At 42.9% G+C, this 24,676-nt stretch overlaps 1 protein-coding gene across 1 annotated transcript in view; it reads left to right on the top strand.

The window, feature by feature from the left end:
• The window catches only part of LOC136878946 (muscle-specific protein 20), a 238,107-nt gene extending 215,583 nt beyond the window's left edge, over positions 1-22,524 (top strand). Inside the window, exons 3-4 of the mRNA XM_067152574.2 lie at positions 10,334-10,454; positions 20,750-22,524. Coding sequence (XP_067008675.1) covers positions 10,334-10,454; positions 20,750-20,941 — 313 coding nt within the window. The 3' untranslated portion in view covers positions 20,942-22,524. The remainder of the gene's footprint in view (positions 1-10,333; positions 10,455-20,749) is intronic.
• The last annotated feature ends 2,152 nt before the right edge of the window (positions 22,525-24,676 follow it).

The following is a 24,676-nucleotide window of genomic DNA, read 5'->3' as shown; positions in this document are numbered from 1 at the left end:
TGTCATTTTTATCAGCTGCTGAAGTTAGCCAATCAGATCGCTTCGCGGGCGAATGGTAGCTGGTCATAAGAGATGTCAATAGCGTTCGCACCTATTAAAGATTATGGGATTAGTGTCCACCCCTAATATGGCTCAAAATATTGACATAAACTGGACAACCATTGTTTCAGGGGTAGGCGCCACATTTTCAATCAGTTTGAGTCGAAACCTGAACATCATCCAAAAGGTGTGCCTTATCTAAATTGTGGTATGTAGCACAAATTCTACCCATGCCGGTAAAAAATAAGCCAGTGAGTTGAACTACAGTAGAACCCCGTTTATCTGAAATAAAGGGGGTGGAGCCACTTCGGTTGACGCGTGTTTTCGGATGACACATGGCAAATACAGTACTTTCGGAAGTTAAATGCATAAACTTTGTTAAGCAAAGGTGCATGCTATATATTAACATTAAAATGTTTACAGAATATCACTCATTGCATAAAATCACTCATTTTCTTCTGAATTTTCTTGGTGCAGCGCTGTCGTGCCATCGTTTAATCAACAATATATCAGCTGGTGTAGGTTCATCGCTTTGTTAATGGTCAGCGTAATGGCCTTCGGTTCAGAGGGTCGCGGTTCGATTCCCGGCCGGGTCGGGGATTTTAACCTTCATTGGTTAATTCCAATGGCCCGGGGGCTGGGCGTTTGTGCTGTCCCCAACATCCCTGCAACTCACACACCACACATAACACTATCCACCACCACAATAACACGCAGTTACCTACATATGGCAGATGCCGCCCACCCTCATCGGAGGGTCTGCCGTACAAGGGCTGCACTCGGCTAGAAATAGCCACACGAAATTTAAAAAATCGCTTTGTTCAACAAAGCGCAAAGCAATCTGAAATGATTAAACTTTTTTTGTTACTACTGAACTGAATACTGTATGTAGTAATTTTATTACAGTACTGCAATTAAAGCGTGTGGTACTGTATTTCAATAAAAATTCGAAATCAATCTTACCTCCAATGCATTAAATCCATCATCTAATGTAACTCGATTCTCAGAACTGCTATTGTCAAGGTCAGAGTCGTCTGCATAATCTTCATGACGAATAATAATAATAATAATAATAATAATAATAATAATAATAATAATAATAATAATAATAATAATAATAATGATAATAATAATAATTGCTGCTTGTTCAAGAAAAATGTATCATGGAACGAACTAAGGGTAAGAAACTGTTTTGTTTTATGCTACACGTGCATTCTGGCATAAGTCATAATATAAAAATAGGGTTTGCCTAGTAGCTCTCAGCACATACTGTATAGCAAGAGAATTACTAATATCGACGGCTAAGAACGAGAGGGTAAAAACAAAATATTTAAATTTAATTTTGTCAGAGCATTTCGGTTAAGCCGGGTTTCGGTTAAGCGAAGTTCGGTTAAGCGTGGTTCTACTGTATGTATTAGTTATTATTTATGGCGAGGATATATGTTTCGTGTAGCAAGATCACAAGCGAGAAAATTAGTGGAGAAAGGAGGACTGGGTCTCATAGCAGTCGATGAAAAATGTCAAGCGCTTTTAATGCGAGAGTTAATGAATGCAAAGACAGGAGTAGGAGCTGTTCATCATACTTATTTTTGGAATACAAGCCAGCAAAACCTCAAGTATTCAGTGCCGACACGATGTTTTAGCAGAGCGCTGCAAGCGATAGATACGATACGAGTGACAGGAAACAACGAACCTCCTACAAGAGTACCGTAATATACATCACTCTATTAGAGAAGAACGAAACACAACCCCAGATCACGGAGAAGTACCACAATAGGAAATGGAAAGAAATCTGGAGAATTTTCAAAGACCCTCATATTCCAATATAAAGCTATAAAGGAGATTATTCTAACAAGAAGATAAAAAACTCCGTCAGAACATCACCCAGTCCCTACTCTGTAAAAAAAATGTCTGGAGTTGGACACACAGAGGCATAAACTTACTACCTGTGGAAGTGTCAAAGTTGTCTGGAAATGGTTTTGTTCTGTGCTGAGACAGATGACAGGATCAGCGAATCCTAATGCAGCTTACAGGGCAACTTTAGAGCTAGATTTCGCTACGCAGCACTTGAAATTTGGCTTGTCATGGGGTATCTCTATTATGTCCAGCAAAATGAACAGCGGTCCCTGAACACATTCATCCGACTTCTAAAATATGCCAAACAAAAATGATTGAAACGTGTGCCACCGACAGAGAAACATCACGTTCAGGAACTCGAGAGTGTTTCATTATAACAGTCGTGCAGTGTTTTTCAAGCAATATGTTTTGTGTCAATGGCTTTTTTTTTTCCTTTTTCTTTTTTCTCACTTGAAATGGCAATTTCCTAGAACAATAGGATACGTGAGAAAATGTCAAAAATATTTTTGTTTGTTTTTTCAAGGACAGAAGGACATGTGACAAGTGAACATTATACTGTAATAAGAGATGAAGTGATTTGCTTGTTATATTACTTTTGTATGTTAAAACTGTACCTTGTCATTTGTGAGAAATAAAATAATTACTTAGAAAAATTCAAATGAGCTTTGAGCGGCACTGCTGCTAAATCTGCAGCGAGTTAAGAACGGCTTGAAAGCCATGAAGCAACGACAAACACACCGTTGGTTTCAGCCAGTGTCATCGTAACGAACTTGCTTTGTCGCGATGCTGTTAGCTCGGAGCTCTGTATTCAAACCCCTTCCCTGGCGAAGTTTTATTCTTCGACTGGTCACGTACAGATTTAACAACACCGCCGCGCAAAGCCCATTCGAATTCGCCCGCGAAGTAATCTGATTGGCTAACGAGTCCGAAGGAATGAGGGATTAAGAAAGAAAGGAATAAAGAAAGAACGAAAGTAAGAAAGAAAGGAAGAAAGAAGGAAAGAAAGAAAGAAAGAAAGAAAGAAAGAAAGAAAGAAAGAAAGAAAGAAAGTTTATTTTGGAAATCACATTAGGTTTACGCAATACTTACAGGAAATTAATTCTTCAGTTCCCCTGATTGCTTTAAGAACTAAAAAAGACATCACATTACCTCCATGGAAAGCCGAACCACCACCAATAATATTGGATTTAAGTGAATTCAATAAAGAAACAACAGACAATACCGTATTTAAACAAATACTATCTGAAAAGTGTGAAAGTCTGCCCAGTCACACTCCTATATACATTGATGGCTGGAAAACCGAATATGGTAGCGGCTGTGCTGTTGTCCACCTCGATCACACAATGAAGTATGCACTGCCAGCTACATGCTCCCTATTCACATGTGAACTGTATGCTATCCTAAAAGCCATGGAATCCATAAAGAGTCGCCCCCAAAATAACCTTTTTTAATCCTTAGTGATTCTTTATCAACAGTAAAAAAACTCATTCAAAATGCATCATCCTCAAATACATTAGCCCAAGACATACTGCAGACTTACAATACTGTGAAAAATAAAGGACAGCAAGTTACCATAATATGGATTCCCTCCCATAAAGGAATAAAAGGCAATGAACAAGCTGACATATCAGCTAAAGATGCAACTCGTCTTCCTGATGTTGCTCCTTCTCTTACTACAAAGATCCGAAAACAATGGTTAACTGAGTGGACACGGGAACAACCCACAAGACTCCATGATATCAGGCGTGGATCTACAGATAAATTTGATGTTTCATTCCTTCAGCGTCGAGAACAAGTGCTCATTACTAGAATACATATAGGCCATAGCAAACTGACTCTCGCACACATCATTAAGTATTTTAGACAAACAAATAAATCTATTCAATGATATGTAATCACTATCTGATCACTATGTACTGTTGTTATTTTTGCAATTGTAAATCTATGTAATAGCCTAATCCTGTATGTATAAATATGAATGTCGCGACAATAAATAAACTTAAAAAAAATATGTATTATATGTGTCAGACAGGAACCATCGGCGCTCCTTGAGCTCCTCCTTCCTTACCAAGACGTGACGGCAGGCTGCGACACATCAGCCCCGCACTGACGGTTGCACATAGTAAGGAAGCATACGTTATAAAGAGGTAATAGGTTGATATTTATTGTTGAACCTCTTTACAACTTCTGTGCTCCTCTTCAACCGATTCCAAGGTGAGGACGAGGAATGACAGGACCTAACTTACTGCATGTTTCCGACCTCCGCAGAACAAACAGACCTCCTTGATTATTATTATTATTATTATTATTATTATTATTATTATTATTATTATTATTAACTGAAACGATTTCGGAGAGAAAATATCCTATCTGATGAACAATTGATGCGTAATAAGAATGGTCGTTGTTTCCACTCGAGATTAAGACTCATTAGGTTAATTTTGAAAGTTAAGAAAGCACAGGGTTGCCAACTTTGTCTTAAGGAGAAACTACTTTTTATGCGCTAAAAAGAGCTTAATTGTAGAAAAATTAGCTAGCGCTTAATGAACTGGACAATATACACAAAACACACACACACACACACACACACACACACACACACACACACACACACACACACACACACACACACACACACACACACAAAAGCTGTCTAGCTGTGCTAACCGCGGTCCTAACACTGCGAAGTAAATTGCGCTGCAATTTCCGCAATCCTGTACACTTTATATGTAAATGACCTTCCATTTCGCCAGGGAGTGGAAGTCCAACAGTACGCAGATGGCATAGCTGTTTGTACGTAGCTCAAGTAAGAGAAACAAAGATGCCATTTCCGCATCGAATTCGTGGATTACCGGGCGAGTTGGTCGTGCGGTTAAGGGCCCGCAGCTGTGAGTTTGCATCCGGGAGCTAGTGGGTTCGAATCCTACTGTCGGCAGCCCTGAAAATAGTTTTCCGTGCTTTCCCATTTTCACACCAGGAAAATGCTGGGACTGTACCTTAATTAAGGCCACGGCCGCTTCCCTCCAACTCCTAGCCCTTTCCTATCCCATCGTCGCCATACGACCTATCTGTGCCGGTGCGACGTAAAGCCACTAGCAAAAAAGATCGTGGATTTCGTTGTTCTGGAAGTGGTGCCTTCAGAACTGGCTCGCAACCTGGTTTAAGCTAACTTTCGGACTATTCTACATTTGCACCCTACCTCACTAATATAAATCAAACTTTGACCCTGAAAAGGACCCTTTCTTCTGCTTCTTCCCATCCCTGACTCTCACTAAATTACTCAAAATTCATTTTCCAAATTTACGTAGCGAAGAGGGGGTTTCAGCTCTGGCTAGAGGTACTTCAAGCGACACATCAAGTTGGCCGTAGTGCTATTAACAGTCAAGTCACTGTTATGTTGTGTTGACCAGTTTTAGGAGTTTTGGACAATTTCGTTTTCTTCTGGCTCAGCGATATTAGAGCATCCCAGGCCTAGCCGTACCCCACCTCAGCCATGCTTCTTCTTTTCACTCCACTTTCTTCGAGTGGTCGTATTTCACATGTTTCGTCTCATTTCGATAGTCAATATTCGGGTGATAGTAGTTTCGAACCCCACTGTCGGCAGCTCTGAAGATGGTTTTCCGTGGTTTCCCATTTTCACACCAGGCAAATGCTGGGACTGTACCTTAATTAAGGCCTCGGTCGCTTCCTTCCCAGTCCTAGCCCTTTCCTGTCCCATCGTCGCCATAAGACGTATCTGGTGTCGGTGCGATGTAAAGCCAATAGCAAAAAAAAAAAAAAAAAAATAGCATTTCGATGGTCATCTTCCTGATCTTCCTCTTTAAAAAGGGCAGATGATCACGTGGTAACGCACCTTACAAAGACAGTTACGACAATGAGACAGACGGGAGTCACATAATAAATTTTCACCTACGATAATTTCTTCCAAAACGCTACATGCTACAAGTGCTATCAGTATTATTAGTAACTCCACGTTCAAAAATACTTAACGCTGCATTAACTTTAGTGCTTAGGTCATACAAAGTAAAACAAATTATGTTCCTCTGTAAAAAAAATCTATCTTGTTCTGTTTACCGACGAGTTGGCTGTGCGGTCAGGGGCAGCTGTGAGCTTGCATTTGGGAGATAGTGGATTCGAACCCCACTATCGGCAGCGCTGAAGATTGTTTTCCGTGGTTTCCTATTTTCACCAGGCAAATGCTGGGGGACTGTACCTTGAGTAAGGCCACGGCCGCTTCCTTCCTAATTCTAGCCCTTTCCTCTCCTATCGTCGCCATATGACCTATCCGTGTCGGTGCGACGTAAAGCCAATTGTAAAAAAAACTTTTTATATAGTTTCATCATTTAAATAACTGTCCGACTCGTTGGCTGAATGGTCAGCGTACTGGCCTTCGGTTCAGAGGGTCCCGGGTTCGATTCCCGGCCGGGTCGGGGATTTTAATCTTCATTGGTTCATTGGTTAATTCCATTGACCCGGGGGCTGGGTGTTTGTGCTGTCCCCAACATCCCTGCAACTCACACACCACAACACTATCCTCCACCACAATAACTCGCAGTTACCTTCACATGGCAGATACCGCCCACCCTCATCGGAGGGTCTGCCTTACAAGGGCTGCACTCAGCTGGAAATAGCCACACGAAATTATTATTATTATTTAAATAACTATTTTCACCACTGTTATCTGAAATGTAATTTTACTCTCACGTGCTAACCATCAGGAATGTGGTTATATAGGCTTACCAGGCTTCACTTCAATAATCTGGATCCTATGTGAACAATGATGTGAGATCAGTATCATTTGCTGGATTGCAAAGAGAGGACAAATTCGCTAACATTTTAGGCAAATGACGAAAACTTTATATAATCTTAATGTACACAGCGTGTTTAATAAATATTATCATAGGATTTTAATGAAAGAAAAACTGGAAATGTATCTAGATTTTACATACAACTAAGTTTCATTTTTTCCCGTTGTTTTCATAATTAAGTAAAGTTTGTACATTTAAAATTATTCTGCTTTTCCGGTAAACATCCGAATAGTGAAAGAAAGTAACTCATCATGACTTAACAGCGGCTTGATTTTTACTTCCCGATGGTAATAAACCCCCCTTTTTAGCCACTTGTTATTTAATTATTATTTTACGAACCAGTGTAGTAATGTATATAACTGCATACCAGCCCACACACAAACTTGCTTATGTGGGATTCGCTGAAATGTTACATTTTACTTTAATACTGTATTTTAAAAACTATAACGCACACCTCCACCATCTCAATGACAATATTTACACCTCAACGAAGCTCGCCGTTGTTGGAATAAGAATAATGAGTGAATATTTTTCGTTAGGGTTGCGTATATAAAAATCAAACAAGAAAAAAACATCATGACGTATGCATTTTCAACATTAAATTAAAAGTAAGTTTTGTTTTCAGCATTTCTAAATTAAGATGGCCGTTTTAGTATTATTTGACCCTCGTTTCATTGTCAAGGAGACATCTCCCTTGACACTCGAGGTCTTCCCATGCAGAAAAATAAGTGCGAGTCAAACTATCTCTTCTGTTATCAAGTATAAAATCTCGTTAAAGAAAACTAAATCGTAGAAATATCTCAATAAATTTCACTTCCTAAGCTTTCTCGCAGCCTCTTTTATTAAAAAGGTTGTATATTCCAAGATCGTTCTGGTAGAAATGAATGCTCAGTGATCTTTAAAAAATAACGAGTGGCTTTATTAGAATTTGAAATGCTCAATACTGTGAAATTAACGCTGTTATGTCTGAAGAGAACACGAAGGGAGGGACAGGGATGACGGACTCTCACGGAAGTGGCGCTACGATGAAGTAAGGACGAGGAGGACGCGTGCAGATCGGCAGGCGTCGGATCTTGTAATGGGAAAACATCAACGTACAGGAGTAATAAAATATACCTTCTTTCAATTCATGTTTTCCTTCTGGGCAGGGCCATCATTTGGAGCATGTGGCTGCACCGCATGGGTCATCTTCATGTAGGGGCGGGACGTGATGGCCTTGGGTGGGGTCACGGCTGTTTAGGATGTTCGCCACCAGGTGGCAGTAGTATAATTCCCGCGCGATCGTTAGTTTGAACCACCAACTATTCATTCTCAGATGTAATTTTCTTACGGAATTTTTCGAAATGAATGAGAAATAAATCACATTTTGAGAACCAAACAGATGCATTGTATTTAGAGAAATATGCTAATCGCATTGCCGTATTTCTTTAAAAACAACTATAGTATTTCCATCCAAAATATGTTTGACAAGTCATATGAGGAGTTCAGAACCATTGTGAACCAAGTCCGTCTGAAAATATTTGACGAAATGAAGCCCAGAAATTGTCAATACTTACTTACCGTGTCCAAATCAAGTTAATTTTTTCAAAACTCAGCAGCCGCAGTGACCTTGTCGTTGCCTTTCAAGATCGTGAATAGTTGCAAGGTTCACCCGGTTTGCTGCAGACAAGGAGCTGTGTGCGATTCTGGAAGTCACCACATTTACACAATTTAATAGTGAGTTGGATGCCACAGTCCCTGTTTCTGGAGGATGGGACCCCTACTCTCAGTCGATTCAGGGGCGAGCTGCTCGACAATGTCCAACTGCACGCCTGTAGTTACGGCCTCACATTCAGTGAAGTTACGGGCTTTGGGGGGCTTGTGACACTGAATTCTTTGTAAATTCTTTGGCGGTGCATGGCTACCACCGTAAGGTCTGCAAGTCTAAATTCTGCCATACGCCTGATCCCAGCTGTGTTTGTTACCTATGTGGACTGCATTGTGACCGTTACCATGTTGTCTATAATAATAGACTATTGTACAAGCTAAGTGATTGACTGTGAATGTTTTTATGTTGTGGCAGTTCGATCTTGTTATGGCTTGGATCTGTTTTTGTTTGGCACATGGATACGTTAATTTTATCTTGTTATCAGTTTAGTTTACACTTAATTTTATTTTGTTGTTATTTCGTGAGTTCGTTGTGTTACCCGAACTATCATTTTATATACAGTATAATGCATAGTATATATTACCAGAGTTGGGAAGTAGTAATAATAATACTGGGTGAGTTGGACGTGCGGTTAGGAGCTCGCAGCTGTGAGCTGTGGGTTCGTACCCCACTGTCGGCAGCACTGAAGATTGTTTTCCGTGGTTTCCCATTTTCACACCAGGCAAATGCTGGAGCTGTACCTTAATTAAGGCCACGGTCGCTTCCTTCCCATTCCTAGGCCTTTCCTATCCCATCGTCGTCATAGGACATACGTGTCGGTGCGACGTAAAGCAAATAGAAAAAGAATTAAAATAAGGCACTCTGAAGCGTATAATCCTTCCGGTTTTATTACTGAGTTATTATGTCGGATGCCTGTTTGTTATGCCTGTTCTATGTTAGCTTGTGGACCAGATCTAATTTTCTGGCTCTTGCCTTGTTTGCTTTTTTTTTTTTATCCAGTCCGTTGAGTTGGATCCATCACCCAGGTATTTGAACTTGTCTGTCCTTTTAATCCTGCCATGTTTTGCCTCCATATACCGTGTGTATCCGTGGTGATCATACAAACTTCCAGGGGTGATGGAGGACGGCAAATGGATCAATTTGAGACAAGGAACCGTAGTCCGGAAACGATCGAGTCGAAAGTTAAGCAAAATTCTACTTATTTAATTCCGTTTACCTGCACAAGTTTCAAAAGCAGCTCTATTTACTACAAACGTCTGAAATGGCATCCTCCGGCGTCAATGCAGGCATGACATCGTCGCACAAAGTCCTGCCGTACCCGTTCGAATATCCCCTATGTCGTTTGAACAGCATCACAGGCAGCGAGAATTCTTGCCAAGAGATCTTCTTCAGTCTTGACAGGTGTCTCATTCACAAGGCTTTTCACATGGTCCCACAAGAAGAAATCAAGTGGGGTGAGATCAGGTGAACTAGCGGGCCACGAAACAGGACCTCCTCTTCCTATCCACTTTGCAGGGAATGTCTGATCCAGTTGTTCAGTCCAAAGTGAGGTGGGGCTCCATCATGTTGGAACCACATCCGTTGAGGAAGGGCAAGTGGGATGTGTTCCAGGAACGTGGGTAGTACATTTATGAGCACCACTGTGAAACACTGGTGCATTTAAGCTGAGAGGAAGAAGAAACTGGCCTGCCACACAATCATTAAGAACTTTTGACTTGAACGTTTCCGGACTACGGTTCCTTATGTCACATTGATCCATTTGTCGTCCTCCATCATCCCTAAAAGTTTGTAACATAATCACGGACACACTCTGCACCTCTCGCTGTGGTGCTTGTACTCCATATAATGTCTTTTCATAACAGATTTTTTAAAGACCCACTTTTTCGGCGATTTCATGCAGGCTCTCCAGCATCTCTTGAGCGTCTTCTCGTTTTTTTGGCTAAGATTATTATTTATTGAGTTCTTGTTATCTCTCTTGCAGGTTCCAGAAGGCCTGCGTGAAGTACGGTGTCCCTGACGTTGACCTGTTCCAGACCGTGGACCTGTGGGACAAGAAGGACATCGCTAACGTCACCATGACCATCTTCGCTCTCGGGAGAACAGTAAGTCTCTCTTGTTATCATTGTCTCATTGATTATATGTCTTTTCACGAGAGTTTAATCCTGATGTAAACATGGTATGTCCATGCCTCCACCAAAGAAAGAGCTGCGATTCGCTGAGCGTGTAGTACCAACCTCCACCCCGTCAACGTCTCGTGTTCGGACGTACAGGTCTGCGCATCGCATACGACAACAGTGCGAAGATCTGAACTTCTGAATAAACATATTTGTGAACCCTACCTAAAATAGATGAGGAACAGTTTTTGAGCTGTGTGAAACTAAACGGAGGGGTTTGAAGGGAGATCTGCTGAAGATTAAGGCCTATGTTATTTATTTATTTATTTATTTATTTATTTATTTATTTACTTATTTATTCATTATGAACCGAACTAGCCGACACACCAAACAACCCTGTACTTAATTTCCCTAACTCTTTTACGACTAAACCTGGATTCTGTTCACTTAGTTTTTTAAGCACATTCACAATGCCCTGTCTATGGTCACTTCTGAGCGTTTTTTCTCTCTTTGTGCTTCACTACACGCGATGGTCCTACCTATTGCTCCATTTCTCTCACTATGAATACTTACTGACTGTTGGAAGATGCAACACCTTATCAACACACTGTGCAGCTTGGGACTTTCCCCCCACTACCAGAAGTCTTCCTGTATTACACCACGCCTTGTGCATTCATTTCTCGTTATTTAATCACTATTTTATATAAAAGGCATATATATACCGGTATATATGACAACCATATTTTAATTTGATTACGCATTCCAAACTCTCTAAATGTAATAAACTAAAATAAAATTAATGCGACGTAGGTCTACTACTTTGCTTCGAGCTCACATACAGTCGACTGAGTGCGACGGTTGCTTCTCCAATCAACTACGTCCATATCCACGAGCAAAGGCAAGGTGCTCCGCCTATTTTACATCAGGATTGAACTCTCGTGAAAAGCGGTAGAGAAGCCATACTTTTCCGCGTCAGCTTGTCAAACAATGAGGATGCGAATGAGTATTTTTCCTGTCTGTCGTACACACTCTATAGAGGGCGAGGCAGCAAAACTTACTGTACTATGCCGGGGGCAACGGGGGAACAGACTGCCCGCAATCCATTGCTAGACTCACCGGTGAGCTCTGACAGCGCGGGCGGGCAATCAGTTTCATTGCTGTAGACCTAAATTATTACTTTTTTCCATCTTTCTTAATCCGTTTACCCTCCAGGATTGGTTTTTCCCTCCGACTTAGCGAGGTATCACGCCTCTACCGCCTCAAGGGCAGTGACCTGCAGCGTGAGACTTTGGATCGGGGAGATACACCTGGGAAGGAAGACCAGTACCTCGCCCAGGCAGCCTTACCTGCTATGCTGAACAGGGGCCTTGTGGGAGGTTGGGATGATTCGGAGGGATAAACAACGAAGAGGGAAGGAAGCGGCCGTGGCATTATGTTAGGTATCATCCCGGCATTTGCCTGGAGAAGAAGTGGAAAACCACGGGAAACCACTTCCAGGATGGCTGACGTGAGAATCGAAACCCCTCTACTCAGTTGACCTCCTGAGGCTGAGTGCATCCCGTTCCAGCCCTCGTACCACTTTTCAAATTCCGTGCCAGAGCCGGGAATCGAAACCGGGCCTCTGGGGGTGGCAGCTAATCACACTAACCACTACACCCCAGAGGCGGATAAATTATTACTTGAGAGTTAACAATGAGTTACGTTGGAAACTAGTGTAGATCTTTCCTTTCATTAAATCAGCTGTTGAAAATGATCGTTTCCCATACAAACGTTGCATCGGTGGAAAAAAAAACAAAAAACAAAAAAACAAAAACAAAACCGAAACACTCGTCGTATCTCCATAGCTGCAATTTCACATACCAGTCGTCTGATTTCATTCACTAGGGCTTTGCCACTTGCTGAATAACTTGGTTATTTATTGTTTCGAAGGCGTTGTGGTGGTAGTAATCCTTGTATTGAGAGGAACTACATCTAGGCACCATCCTCTATATAACACTAATCATAGGGAAAAAATGAAAGGTATCCGACACTTCGAAAAATGAAGGTGTCAGCCAAAGATAGATAAGGGCCACGAAGGGCGTGAAAATGGAAGACTCCCTAGTCCTCGAATGCTCTAATACCGCCGGGGTCGGAAAAAACAAGAGTTGATCAAGAGAGGTCGGATAGGATAGATGAAAGTGAGGAGCTTGGCACAAGTAAGTGGAAGCAATGTCAGGATTCAGCTAAGGGGCCCGTGGTCGCCAACCCACTATCCCAAGCCCAGAGCCCCTACGGCCTCTTACGACAGGCAGGGGATACCGTGTGTGTTCCAGTGAGTGTGACGACATCCCCAGCCTTTTGTTGGCTTTTGGGACCGGGTCCTCTGCCTCTCGTATCAGTCAGCTCCTCGCTTGGTTTTACGTCCTTCTCCTTGGCGTACGGCTAGTGCCGTCCTCCTTCTATGCTCCGGGTTCAATTCCCGGTACTTCCAAATATTTAAGAACGGCAGGAGGTTTGGCATGTGGTTAAAATGGTCCGTGTAACTCATCTCCATTGGGGGTGTGTCTGAGAAGAGCTGCACCACCTCGGGACTTGGACTCACGACGGAGGGTGAACCCCATTCCATCTTACTGAAGGTGTCATTGGCACGGCACAAGGCAAGGAACATCAAAGCCGCACCGCCGCTTAGAGAAGCACAATAATTAATTCAATATTGCATGATTGATTGATTCACATGCCTCGTCAACAATGGACGGATTCCCTTGACCACACAACAATGATATCTCGCTCTCACCAATAGCATCCAACATTCCACAGATGTCTATGCTTGTATATCATCAATGTCCCACAAAGATTCAAATATACATCAAATCTGTTCCAAGAATTTAAATTAATTCATAACACATCTGCCTCTATGGATCAGTCGTAGTGTCGGCCTCCGCATCCCAAGGTAGCGGGTTGAAACCCGGCAGAGGTAGTCGGATTTTGGAAGGACAGAAAAAAGAGTCCATTCGACACTCCATGTCGTACGATGTCGGCATGTAAAAGATCTCTGTTGACACGTTTGGTGTTTACCCGATAACATTAATTAAAACAACCATAGACGCCCGAGAGAGATATTGCCATCTAGTAGGCCTTACAGCAAAACGGAGCGTCGAAATTGACGAGCAGACAGCCATATCGCGTCAAATTAAAATGTCTGCACACGGTAGCTAAGATTATACTATTATTATTAAATGCGATTAAGCCCGTTAAGACTACGCAAAGTACATAGAGGCGTGCCTTTGTTTTCAGTGCCCACATTTCTTTCATTCTTTTACTATGGGCTTTCTTTCTGTCTTTAGAGTAGGTTGTTCAGTCTTCTTCTTTGGTCTTTCCTTTGGTCAACTTGCCATTTGTGAATTTTGGATCTGAAGATTACCCTGTTTTGGACATCTGCTGGTGTAATTCCTGCCTGTTTCAAATCGGTTTTAATTTCTCCAATCCATTTCATTGTGTCTGTTCTAGCATACTCCTGTTTTTATAGAATTCGACTATTTGTTTGGTAAGTCTGTTTGGATGCATTCTTTTCATATGTCTGTAGAACCTTAGTTTGCGTTTTCTAATGTCACTGTGAATATTTGTGTATTGTTTGATTTCCAGTCTGCCTCTAAGTTGATATTTTCCGTCCCTGAGTTTCGGGCTCAGAATTTTTCTTATGATTTTCCGTTCCTTTTTCCTCAATGTTTTCAATGCTTGCTTTCCTGTTCAAAATTAGCGTTTCTAATCCATAAAGATATTCTGGTAATTACTGTATTGTAATGTCTTAGTTTTGTGTGCTTGGAGATACATTTTTGTTATAGATATTTTTGGTTAGTCAACATTATTATTATTATTATTATTATTATTATTATTATTATTCCTTATAAATCATATATTTAAAATATTAACGCCAGCATTAGTTCATAACCTCACACATTGTGAAACTGTCCTTAGGCTACATTCTTTATTCAAGATTGAATAGTCGTTGATGAATTTGGGCAGCAACCTTCAGTACAGTATTTCCCAGCACTTTAATCAAACTTCACCAATGACATGATGAGATGAAATGAAATGGCGTATGGCTTTTAGAGCCCCGCGCAGATGCAGGTCTTTTGATTTGATTCCCGTAGGCGACTTGCGCGTCGTGATGAGGATGGCATGATGATGATGATGACGACACATACACCCAGCCCCCGTGCCAGCAAAATTAACCAAATATGGTTTAAATTCCGGACCCTGCTGGGAATCGAACCTTGGACCTCTGTGACTAAAGGCCAGCACGCTACCATTTAGCCATGGAGTCGGACGTAATGAGATCATTCTTAATAAAGTAATGGATTGTTTTTGCAAATACTAGTACCGAAAAAGATAAGCTATATTTTTGACAATGCAGGTTATACGACGACATGGTGCTCATAAGTGATAATGTAGATGAGCTAGAAAGCATGATCCAAGAATTAAAAACTGCCTCTACTAAGATTGGTTTGGAAATGAACATTAGTAAAACGAAAATCGTCCGCCTCTGTGGTGTAGTGGTTAGTGTGATTAGCTGCCCCTCCCGGAGGTCGGGGTTCGAATCCCGGCTCTGCCGCGAAATTTGAAATGTGGTACGAGGGCTGGAACGGGGTCCACTCAGCCTTGGGAGGTCAACTGAGTAGAGGTGGGTTCGATTCCCACCTCAGCCATTCTGGAAGTGGTTTTCCGTGGTTTCCCACTTCTCTTCCAGGCAAATGCCGGGATGGTACCTAACTTAAGGCCACAGACGCTTCCTTCTCTCTTCCTTGTCTATCCCTTCCAATCTTCCCATCCCCCCGCAAGGCCCTTGTTAAGCATAGCAGGTGAGGCCGCCTGGGCGAGATACTGGTCATCCACCCTAGTTGTATCCCCGACCCAGAGTCTGAAGCTCCAGGACACTGCCCTTAAGGTGATAGAGGTGGAATCCCTCTCTGAGTCCGAGGGTAAAACCAACCCTGGAGGGTAACCAAATTAAGAAAGAAAGAAAACGAAAATCCTAAGCCCAGAAAGTCAACCACTTACAATGGGAAACGAACATATAGAAGCTGTCGATGAGTACATCTATCTTGGACACAAGATAACACTTGGAAAACCAACGTGCAGAAATTCCTCACAGAGTAGATATGAGTTGGATAGCATTCCGAAAACTAAGATTCATCCTGACCAAGAAGGATGTTGGAGACCAAGGTTTATAATACGTGCGTGATGCCAGTTGCTACTTACGGTCTGGAAACGATGACTTTGACGAAGGCAAGTGCTCGCAAGTTTCAGCGAATACAACGAGCCATGGTGAGAGAGATGCTAGGTATCAGCCTTAGGGATAAGATCCGTTCAGAGGACATCAGGAGAAGAACGAATATAACAGACATCCTAGAGAGAGTAGCAAGACTAAAATGGCAAGACTACAACTGTTACAGGTGGACCTCTAGGATTGTTCACTGGAGACCATGGGAACTCAAGAGAGGCGTTGGAAGACCCCGGAAGAGATGGCTCGATGACAAAGCTGTTGGCTGGAACACGCTGTTTCCAAGTGGCTCAAGGCCGAAGACGATGGAAGCATATGGAAGAGGCCTATATCTAGCAGTGGATTGAAATAGGCTAGAGAATAAGAAAGAAGAAGAAGAAGGTTATACGATAGAACAAAATAAGTCACAATGTCGACGGCAGCGACGGCGTGGGGATATTTTAGTGGGTGTTGCGCGTCCACGTTTTTGGAAGAGAATTATTCTTCCTTCCCTTGAGTATATGGATTCTTATGTGCAAGTAAATCATGCTTTCCTACTCACGAAAGGAATTAAATACAAAGGGATAATGAACGATCCAGTTTTAATTTGAACGGGGACTACCAATAAAATACAAACAACGATGTCATGTGTGCTGCAATAAACATTGACGAAAATAACACACTACGCAAAACCAACGTTGCTCCAGCCATCAGGAATCTACACAATGGAATATGGGCTGAAAGATACTGTACAGGCAGTCAATATACAAAATAACAACATCAGAAAACGTAGACATTTGGAAAGAAAATATGAGTAGCAGAATCCAGTATCTGAAACACATGAAGTCAAACAAGCTCTCCAAATACACTGACTGACAGAGCAAATGCAACACCAAGAAGGAGTGGTTCTAAAGGGATGAAAGTTGGGAAAAAAAAGAGACGGCACGGACGAATAATTGATGTTTATTTCAAACCGATATGCAGGTTACACAATGCGCGCGGCATCGACTCAGTAGGATGTAGGACCACCGCGAGCGGCGATGCACGCAGAAACATGTCGAGGTACAGAGTCAATAAGAGTGCGGATGGTGTCCTGAGGGATGGTTCTCCATTCTCTGTCAACCATTTGCCACAGTTGGTCGTCCGTACGAGGCTGGGGCAGAGTTTGCAAACGGCGTCCAATGAGATCCCACACGTGTTCGATTGGTGAGAGATCCGGAGAGTACGCTGGCCACGGAAGCATCTGTACACCTCGTAGAGCCTGTTGGGAGATGCGAGCAGTGTGTGGGCGGGCATTATCCTGCTGAAACAGAGCATTGGGCAGCCCCTGAAGGTACGGGAGTGCCACCGGCCGCAGCACATGCTGCACGTAGCGGTGGGCATTTAACGTGCCTTGAATACGCACTAGAGGTGACGTGGAATCATACGCAATAGCGCCCCAAACCATGATGCCGCGTTGTCTAGCGGTAGGGCGCTCCACAGTTACTGCCGGATTTGACCTTTCTCCACGCCGACGCCACACTCGTCTGCGGTGACTATCACTGACAGAACAGAAGCGTGACTCATCGGAGAACACGACGTTCCGCCATTCCCTCAGCCAAGTCGCTCTAGCCCGGCACCATGCCAGGCGTGCACGTCTATGCTGTGGAGTCAATGGTAGTCTTCTGAGCGAACGCCGGGAGTGCAGGCCTCCTTCAACCAATCGACGGGAAATTGTTCTGGTCGATATTGGAACAGCCAGGGTGTCTTGCACATGCTGAAGAATGGCGGTTGACGTGGCGTGCGGGGCTGCCACCGCTTGGCGGCGGATGCGCCGATCCTCGCGTGCTGACATCACTCGGGCTGCGCCTGGACCCCTCGCACGTGCCACATGTCCCTGCGCCAACCATCTTCGCCACAGGCGCTGCACCGTGGACACATCCCTATGGGTATCGGCTGCGATTTGACGAAGCGACCAACCTGCCCTTCTCAGCCCGATCACCATTCCCCTCGTAAAGTCGTCTGTCTGCTGGAAATGCCTCTGTTGACGGCGGCCTGGCATTCTTAGCTATACACGTGTCCTGTGGCACACGACAACACGTTCTACAATGACTGTCGGCTGAGAAATCACGGTACGAAGTGGGCCATTCGCCAACGCCGTGTCCCATTTATCGTTCGCTACGTGCGCAGCACAGCGGCGCATTTCACATCATGAGCATACCTCAGTGACGTCAGTCTACCCTGCAATTGGCATAAAGTTCTGACCACTCCTTCTTGGTGTTGCATTTGCTCTGTCAGTCAGTGTATATGAAGGGCGTACTATATTGTTTTACACTTTATTTTTGCTACCCAAATGAAGAACATTATACATCAGTTGTAACGACCACCTTCTCAACATAATCTCCTTGTATGCATTTTTGCCATCGATGTGTCAGTCTCTCCAGACCTTCCTGAAACCATTCTTCGGAGTGCTGCGTACCCATGCCTTGACAGCTGTGTCCAGTTTTCCAAAATCCACAAAATGGCGACCACGCAGATGTTTCTTCATGTTCCGGAACAGGTGACAATCAGTTGGTACCACACGCCTCTGCTTTTAGTCTGCACGCAAGAGTCTAGGCACGCACGTGGATGACACCTTCCCCAACTGTAAGTGGCCGTGCACGATCCGCTGCAGGGTGTTTCGGCAATTTCCCGTGGCTGCCTTAATTCCATAAATGTGATGCATTTGTTTCCTTGGATGGCCTGTTCGACCGGGCAATGTTGGCTAGAGTTGACACTGTCACATTCCTTCCAGAACTGGTTCCCTTGACCACCGATGTGCGCCCTGTTTTCCAACCTTCCACCCAGTAGTAAACTGTTTTCCGTGACGGCGCATGTTCTCCACAGACTGCCACCAAGCGCCGGTGAATTTCTGCAGTGGTCACGCCTTCTTTCCATAGGAACCAAGTCGTATAGCGCTGTCCCCGACGGTTGCTTTCCACGTTGTCTGCTGCTACGCTGACAGTGTTGTTATGAAATGGTATGACGAGTGCATTCATTGGCGTCTGTGCATGTGCTGCTACCAGACGGTGGAACAAGACACTAGTTACACGTCACCACCTTCAAAAGTGAAATGTGAACTATACCCGGACGTACAATAAATAAAGTGTGAAACAATATAGCACGCCCCTCGTACAATACTAGCTGTTGACGGGACAACTCCCCAGCTGTTTTCGGTCAATATTCAGACATGCTGTTTTACTTGGGACGCAGCAGTACTCCCATCTATTGGAGATGAGTGGCAGGTGAAGAGACAAATCACATCACAACAATGGTCAATGTAATGTTATTGTTGATCATTTTTATGAGCTTTTGGTATGTTAGGGCATTTAATGTAAAGCGAGTCCTTCTTCCCTCTTTCATGACTCCTTCTGGACATATTCTTTAAGCGATCGTTTCTTTACAGTTTGTTCTCATTTTTTATAATCATCTTCACAATTTTCCTTGTCGATATGGATCTATGACCTCGCGGTTTTATATCTTAGGAGAATTATGACAAAGACCATCGCCAGTCAACACGATTGAACTCCGAGCAAGTTGGCCGTGCAGTTAGGGTCGCGATGATATGAGCTTGCATTCGGGAGATTCCGGCTTCGAACTCTACGGCCGGTAGCATCGAAAGTGGTTTACCGTGGTTTCCTATTTTCACCCCAGGCTTATACCAAATAAAGTCCGTACTGACAACCTGTCGTACATAACTACGTAGATAATAATAATAATAATAATAATAATAATAATAATAATAATAATAATAATAATAATAATATTGAAATGTAAAATGAAATGGCGTATGGCTTTTAGTGTCAGGAGATCCCATGACGGGTTCGGCTCGCCAAGTGCAGGTCTTTTGATTTGACCCCCGTAGGCAACCTGCGCATCGTGATGAGGATGAAATGATGATGAAGACAGCACATACACCCAGCCCCCATACTAGGGAAATTAACCAATGATGGTTAAAATTCCCGCCCCTGCCGGGAATCGAACCCGAAACCCCTGTGACCAAAGGCCAGCACGCTAACCATTGCGCCGTGGAGCCATAATAATAATAATAATAATAATTGACGTGACCAACTTCATAGCCACACCTCACAAGTAATAATAATAATAATAATAATAATAATAATAATAATAATAATAATAATAATAATAATAATAATAATAATAATAATAATAATACCTACTAATCGAGCTCGATATTTTCACTATTTACCCATGGGTTTAGAGAATTGTTTCCATTACATTTGCATCAACCTTAATTAAAGTCACGACCGCTACCTTCCCAGTCCTAGCTCTTTCCCATCCTTGCGCCGTCGAAAACCTTTGATGTGTCAGTGCGAAATTAAACGACTAGGAAAAAAACCGAGAGGAACCGTTCACATAACAAGTAACATTTCATGGAGAGGGGTCTAACTCCCAGTAACACCTCCCTTCACTTGGATACGCCCCTGGTTGAAATTTGTTGAAAGCATCATAAACGTACCATTTTGCAGTTCATTTTTAGATTTTAGTCTATATATATACCCCGCACCCACCGCCCCGCCGCCCGCTATGTCTCTCAAACCCGGGTACTTTTTCTTGTCTCTAAATTTTTGTGCCTTCCCCTCCCCTCAATTCCTTTTTTTGCTAGTGGCTTTACGTCGCACCGACACAGATAGGTCTTATGGCGACGATCGGATAGCAAAGGCCGAGGAGTTGGAAGGAAGTGGCCGTGGCCTTAATTAAGGAACAGCCCCAGCATTTGCTTGGTGTGAAAATGGGAAACCACGGGAAAACATCTTCAGGGCTGCCGACAGTGGGATTCGAGCCCACTATCTCCCGGATGCAAGCTCACAGCCACGCGCCTCTAACCGCACGGCCAACTCGCCCGGTCCCCTCAATTCTAATTTCCAGTTGTCGCTACTGTGCATCCCTGCGTTACACCATGAATTTTAGGGTTAATACAGGAGGTGAAAGATTGTTTGCTCATATCCGATAATTGTTTGTCCGAGAAACAGTGTTTGAAGCTAATATTTTGCTGTTGTTCCAGGCCTACAAACACCCTGAGTTCCGCGGTCCCTATCTGGGGCCCAGGCCGTCAGAGGAGCACCGCAGAGAGTGGACTGAGGAACAGCTCCGAGCTGGGGAGACCATCATAGGACTACAGGCTGGCACCAACAAGGGAGCAACGCAGGCCGGCCAGAACTTCGGCGCCACGCGCAAGATCCTGCTCGGAAAATAGGCGTCGCTGTGCTGCGACCACGAAGAGAAGGAGCCACGAGAACACTCATAGCAGCTAGACTTTCCAGACTTGGGTCGTATCATACCTTTTTGTATGCATCTTTCTAAAGACCATCACATCAAGTATTATAGACAGTCCGTAATCATTTCATTCCGATTTTATCATAATCTCATTTACAAAGGGTGTTACGACTCTCGTCCACTGGAAGCGGAAGCCTGCGAAAAGTTCTGATGAGGAGTTCGTACGAACATGCAAGAAAACGGCCGAACGATCCAAACCACTGGAATCAAGTTGGTCTGCATCCATTAGAACCGACATTGTTCGTCAGCGAACACAGGAATTGGTTTGGAATTTTCGAACGAAGAGTTGCCTTTTACCAGGGATATTGAAAAGCTGATATTTTTGATACAAGATAGGGAGTATTTATGGGACCAACGAGAGTCGAATTATCACATGCGGAATGTCCAGAAGAAGTTGTGAAGTTGGGGAGGGAAGTGTAAGAACTTCAGTTTATATATTTTATTCACCTTATAACACTTATGTCTGAAGAATATTTACAAATATTATTTGCATCATTAACTCTAACAGTACTTCTATTTCCTCTTCTGGTTCATTTTTACAGTTGAGGGTTGCTTACAAATTAAATTTCAAAACTGTCTCTTGTATCTCTCACATCATAGACTGTAACAGTACCGTAAGTTACTTCTATTTTCCCGTCTCACAACTTCATTTCTTCGCCATTACCTCAGACGTATAATAATTTGGCCGAATATGCAGCCAAAGAACGCATGATTTTGGACGAACTGATTTCGTACAGATTCGTCAGAACTCCTTATTCGTAGGAATCCACTTCCAATGGACAACTTCCTTAACGAGAAAAGTACTTCTGGAGACGGAACGAAAGTTTGGGTTCCAGCAGCGAGTGAGTATTTCTCCGTCATCTCTGAAAATGGCCTCATATTAAACACATTAAAACCAGTTTTCCTCATTACCTCGATTATTAATACAAAAGTACCAAGAGGAAAATTGGGGAAAGAGACACTTACAGATACAGTTTCAAACAAATCAGGGTCGATCTTGGTCTGATATGACACATTGTGATACGAGGCAAGTCTGTGCTATGGTAGATTAATATTAACATCTTTATTGTTTCTTTTAGCTTCTCACACAATCTGCTCTAAAGACATCGCAAACCTGATAGTATCTGAGATTGCTGGTCTTTTTAGGGCAGTGGATTTTAGTCATCTGTCTCACGATGATCCAACCTGGCAATTACAACAAATGGAGAGAAATGATTTCGTACTTCCTGGATGAACAAACATTGTAATCTAATGATAACTAGAGCCTAAAATTTTAAAATAAATTCAGTGTCTAATGTATTATTTGAGTAGTTTGTTCACCTCATGCCAACCTCTCAAGTACGTTATTTATCATCACAATTTATTTTCCCCCAAAATTGAAAATATAATTCTTAATGCTGCTTTAATAGACTCTGTCAAAAATATTACCTTATGTACGCTATCAGCCATTTCTGGTGCCAATAAATACTGATTCTGTTTATCTTCCATAGACCACACGTAAAACAGTGTTTGACTTTTTATTATTCCTATGAACCTAAAAGACTGAAAAACATCTCATCAGAGGTATTTATATTGACAGTACCGTATGCAGAGAGTTCTAGGAGGGAAAGGAACGATTCTGGGGGTTATAGTACGGTGGACTCTGGTTAATTCGACATTGTATGATTCGAAAATCAGATAATTGGAATAAAAGTTCATTCCCCTTTTAGAATTTTCGAAGCTTAAATTTGGATAATTCGGAGCCAGGATTTTATCACAAGTCACTTTTGCAACTGTTCCGCGAATTGAAACCTTCAAATAATTCTCAAGAATTCTCTATTTTTATTGTCGCTTCCTAATTATGATCAGATAGTCACTATTTTAACAGACTTAACCTTTATCCCTGCGACTGTCAATGATTGTAGGATCGGCATGGCATGGATCACTGCTTATTTACGGGCATCTGCACTTGGCCACCGGTTCCCTTCAACCTTGGAATGTGCGCAAACAATTGCAAACTGTTTCCGTAAAACAGGTTTCAAAAATAAAGAAAACAATGCAGAAATTGTTCCTGAAGAACTAGAAGTTCACGTGGAACCTGAGCAATGGCAAGAAGTAGTGACTGATGTCAGTTATGGCGCGTATTTAACAGTTGATACTGATGTTGCATCATGTAAGGTAAGGGTTATTCTGCCCGAAGGCAGGTCTGAACATCCGCAGAGGTGTTCCCGAGCCGGAGTTTACGTGCGGTAGGGTGGCCAGTTCCTTTCCGCTCCTCCATTCCCTTACCTCCAACCAACAGCGCGTGGCAACCCATCCAACTCCTGACCACGCCCAATGTTGCTTAACTTCGGAGATCTCGCGGGATCCGTTGTTTCATCACGGCTACGGCCGTTGACAGTCTGCATCAAGTGCTACAAAATTCCAATCCATCCTATGATTAGAGCCTTGCACGGATGTGGTTATCCGCGGATATCCGCGAAGTAGTGTCTTGGCGGATGCAAATTGTATGGCAGTGCGGATAATTTTGCTGATTATTTCTGAATAATGAAGTGTATTGATTTTCACTCAGGTATACTCTTATTTTTGCTTGTGGTTAGACGACCCTTGACATTTGGTATGGGAGAATGATGATATATAAGGAGCCATGTGACATAAAGCCGCAAATCTTACCTAAGCCTAACTGGCTTATGTCCGCAATTAGTGGAAGGAAGGAACAAAGATTCCGAAGGGAACGGCTCAATCTGTCCGTAGTTCTCCCAAGAGGCAATCCCTCATAAACTTGTCACTGTAGTGGGCTTGTGCCGGGTATCAGGCATGTTTTATCACGTTATAACAGATCTACCCGTTTCAATACCTTCGGTGTAATATAGTTAAATATTTACAATATCCGCGGATAACCATTCGTGGATGCGGATAATATTTTGTATATCTGCGCAGGACACTACCACCTATAATGAAGATGAGAGCAGTTCTGACGTCGTAGAAGAGACTACTGTACATCACGTCTGAAGCTTTCAAAAAGGTAGGAAGTTAAAGAAAATTTGTTGTAGCTTAGTCAAATGATTATTACGACGCGTTTCAAGCTTTAAATGAAATTGAAGATTTTGTCTATCATGTAAAACTCAACAAACCCAAACAAACAAAATCACTAACTTTTTAAAGTGAGCAGTTTCATGTGCTAAAATGTGTGTAAATACTGTACCTGCGGTTAGCAGTGTTTATACAGTATGCTTTCGCGTGAAAAATTTCATTTAGCGTACAGGACAACATGGCAGCTGTTAAGGTACGGTAGAATGCATATGAAAATGAAAGCCTACAACCTGTTATCCAGTCAGTGACCGGGCCAGGGATAGAATGAATGAAGCCCGTATCTTGCGACGAGGATAGGAATTGTGCCGGCTGCCGAAGCCTGTCGCACTCCTCTGGGGCAATGATTAATGACTGACAGATGAAATGAAATGATAGTGGAGAGTGTTGCTGGAATGAAAGATGACAAGGAAAACCGGAGTACCCAATGAAAAACCTGTCCCGCCTCCGCTTTGTCCAGCACACATCTCACATGGAGTGACCGGGATTTGAACCACGGAACCCAGCGGTGAGAGTCCGACGCGCTGCCTCCTGAGCCACGGAGGCTGTTTTTTTCTTTGCTATTTGTTTTACGTCGCACCGACAC

Source organism: Anabrus simplex, chromosome 8 (genome assembly GCF_040414725.1).
Source record: "Anabrus simplex isolate iqAnaSimp1 chromosome 8, ASM4041472v1, whole genome shotgun sequence".
Classification (NCBI taxonomy): Eukaryota; Metazoa; Arthropoda; class Insecta; order Orthoptera; family Tettigoniidae; genus Anabrus; species Anabrus simplex.
The sequence above is the reverse complement of the archived record's forward strand: the minus strand, read 5'-3'. Positions and strand labels throughout refer to the sequence as shown.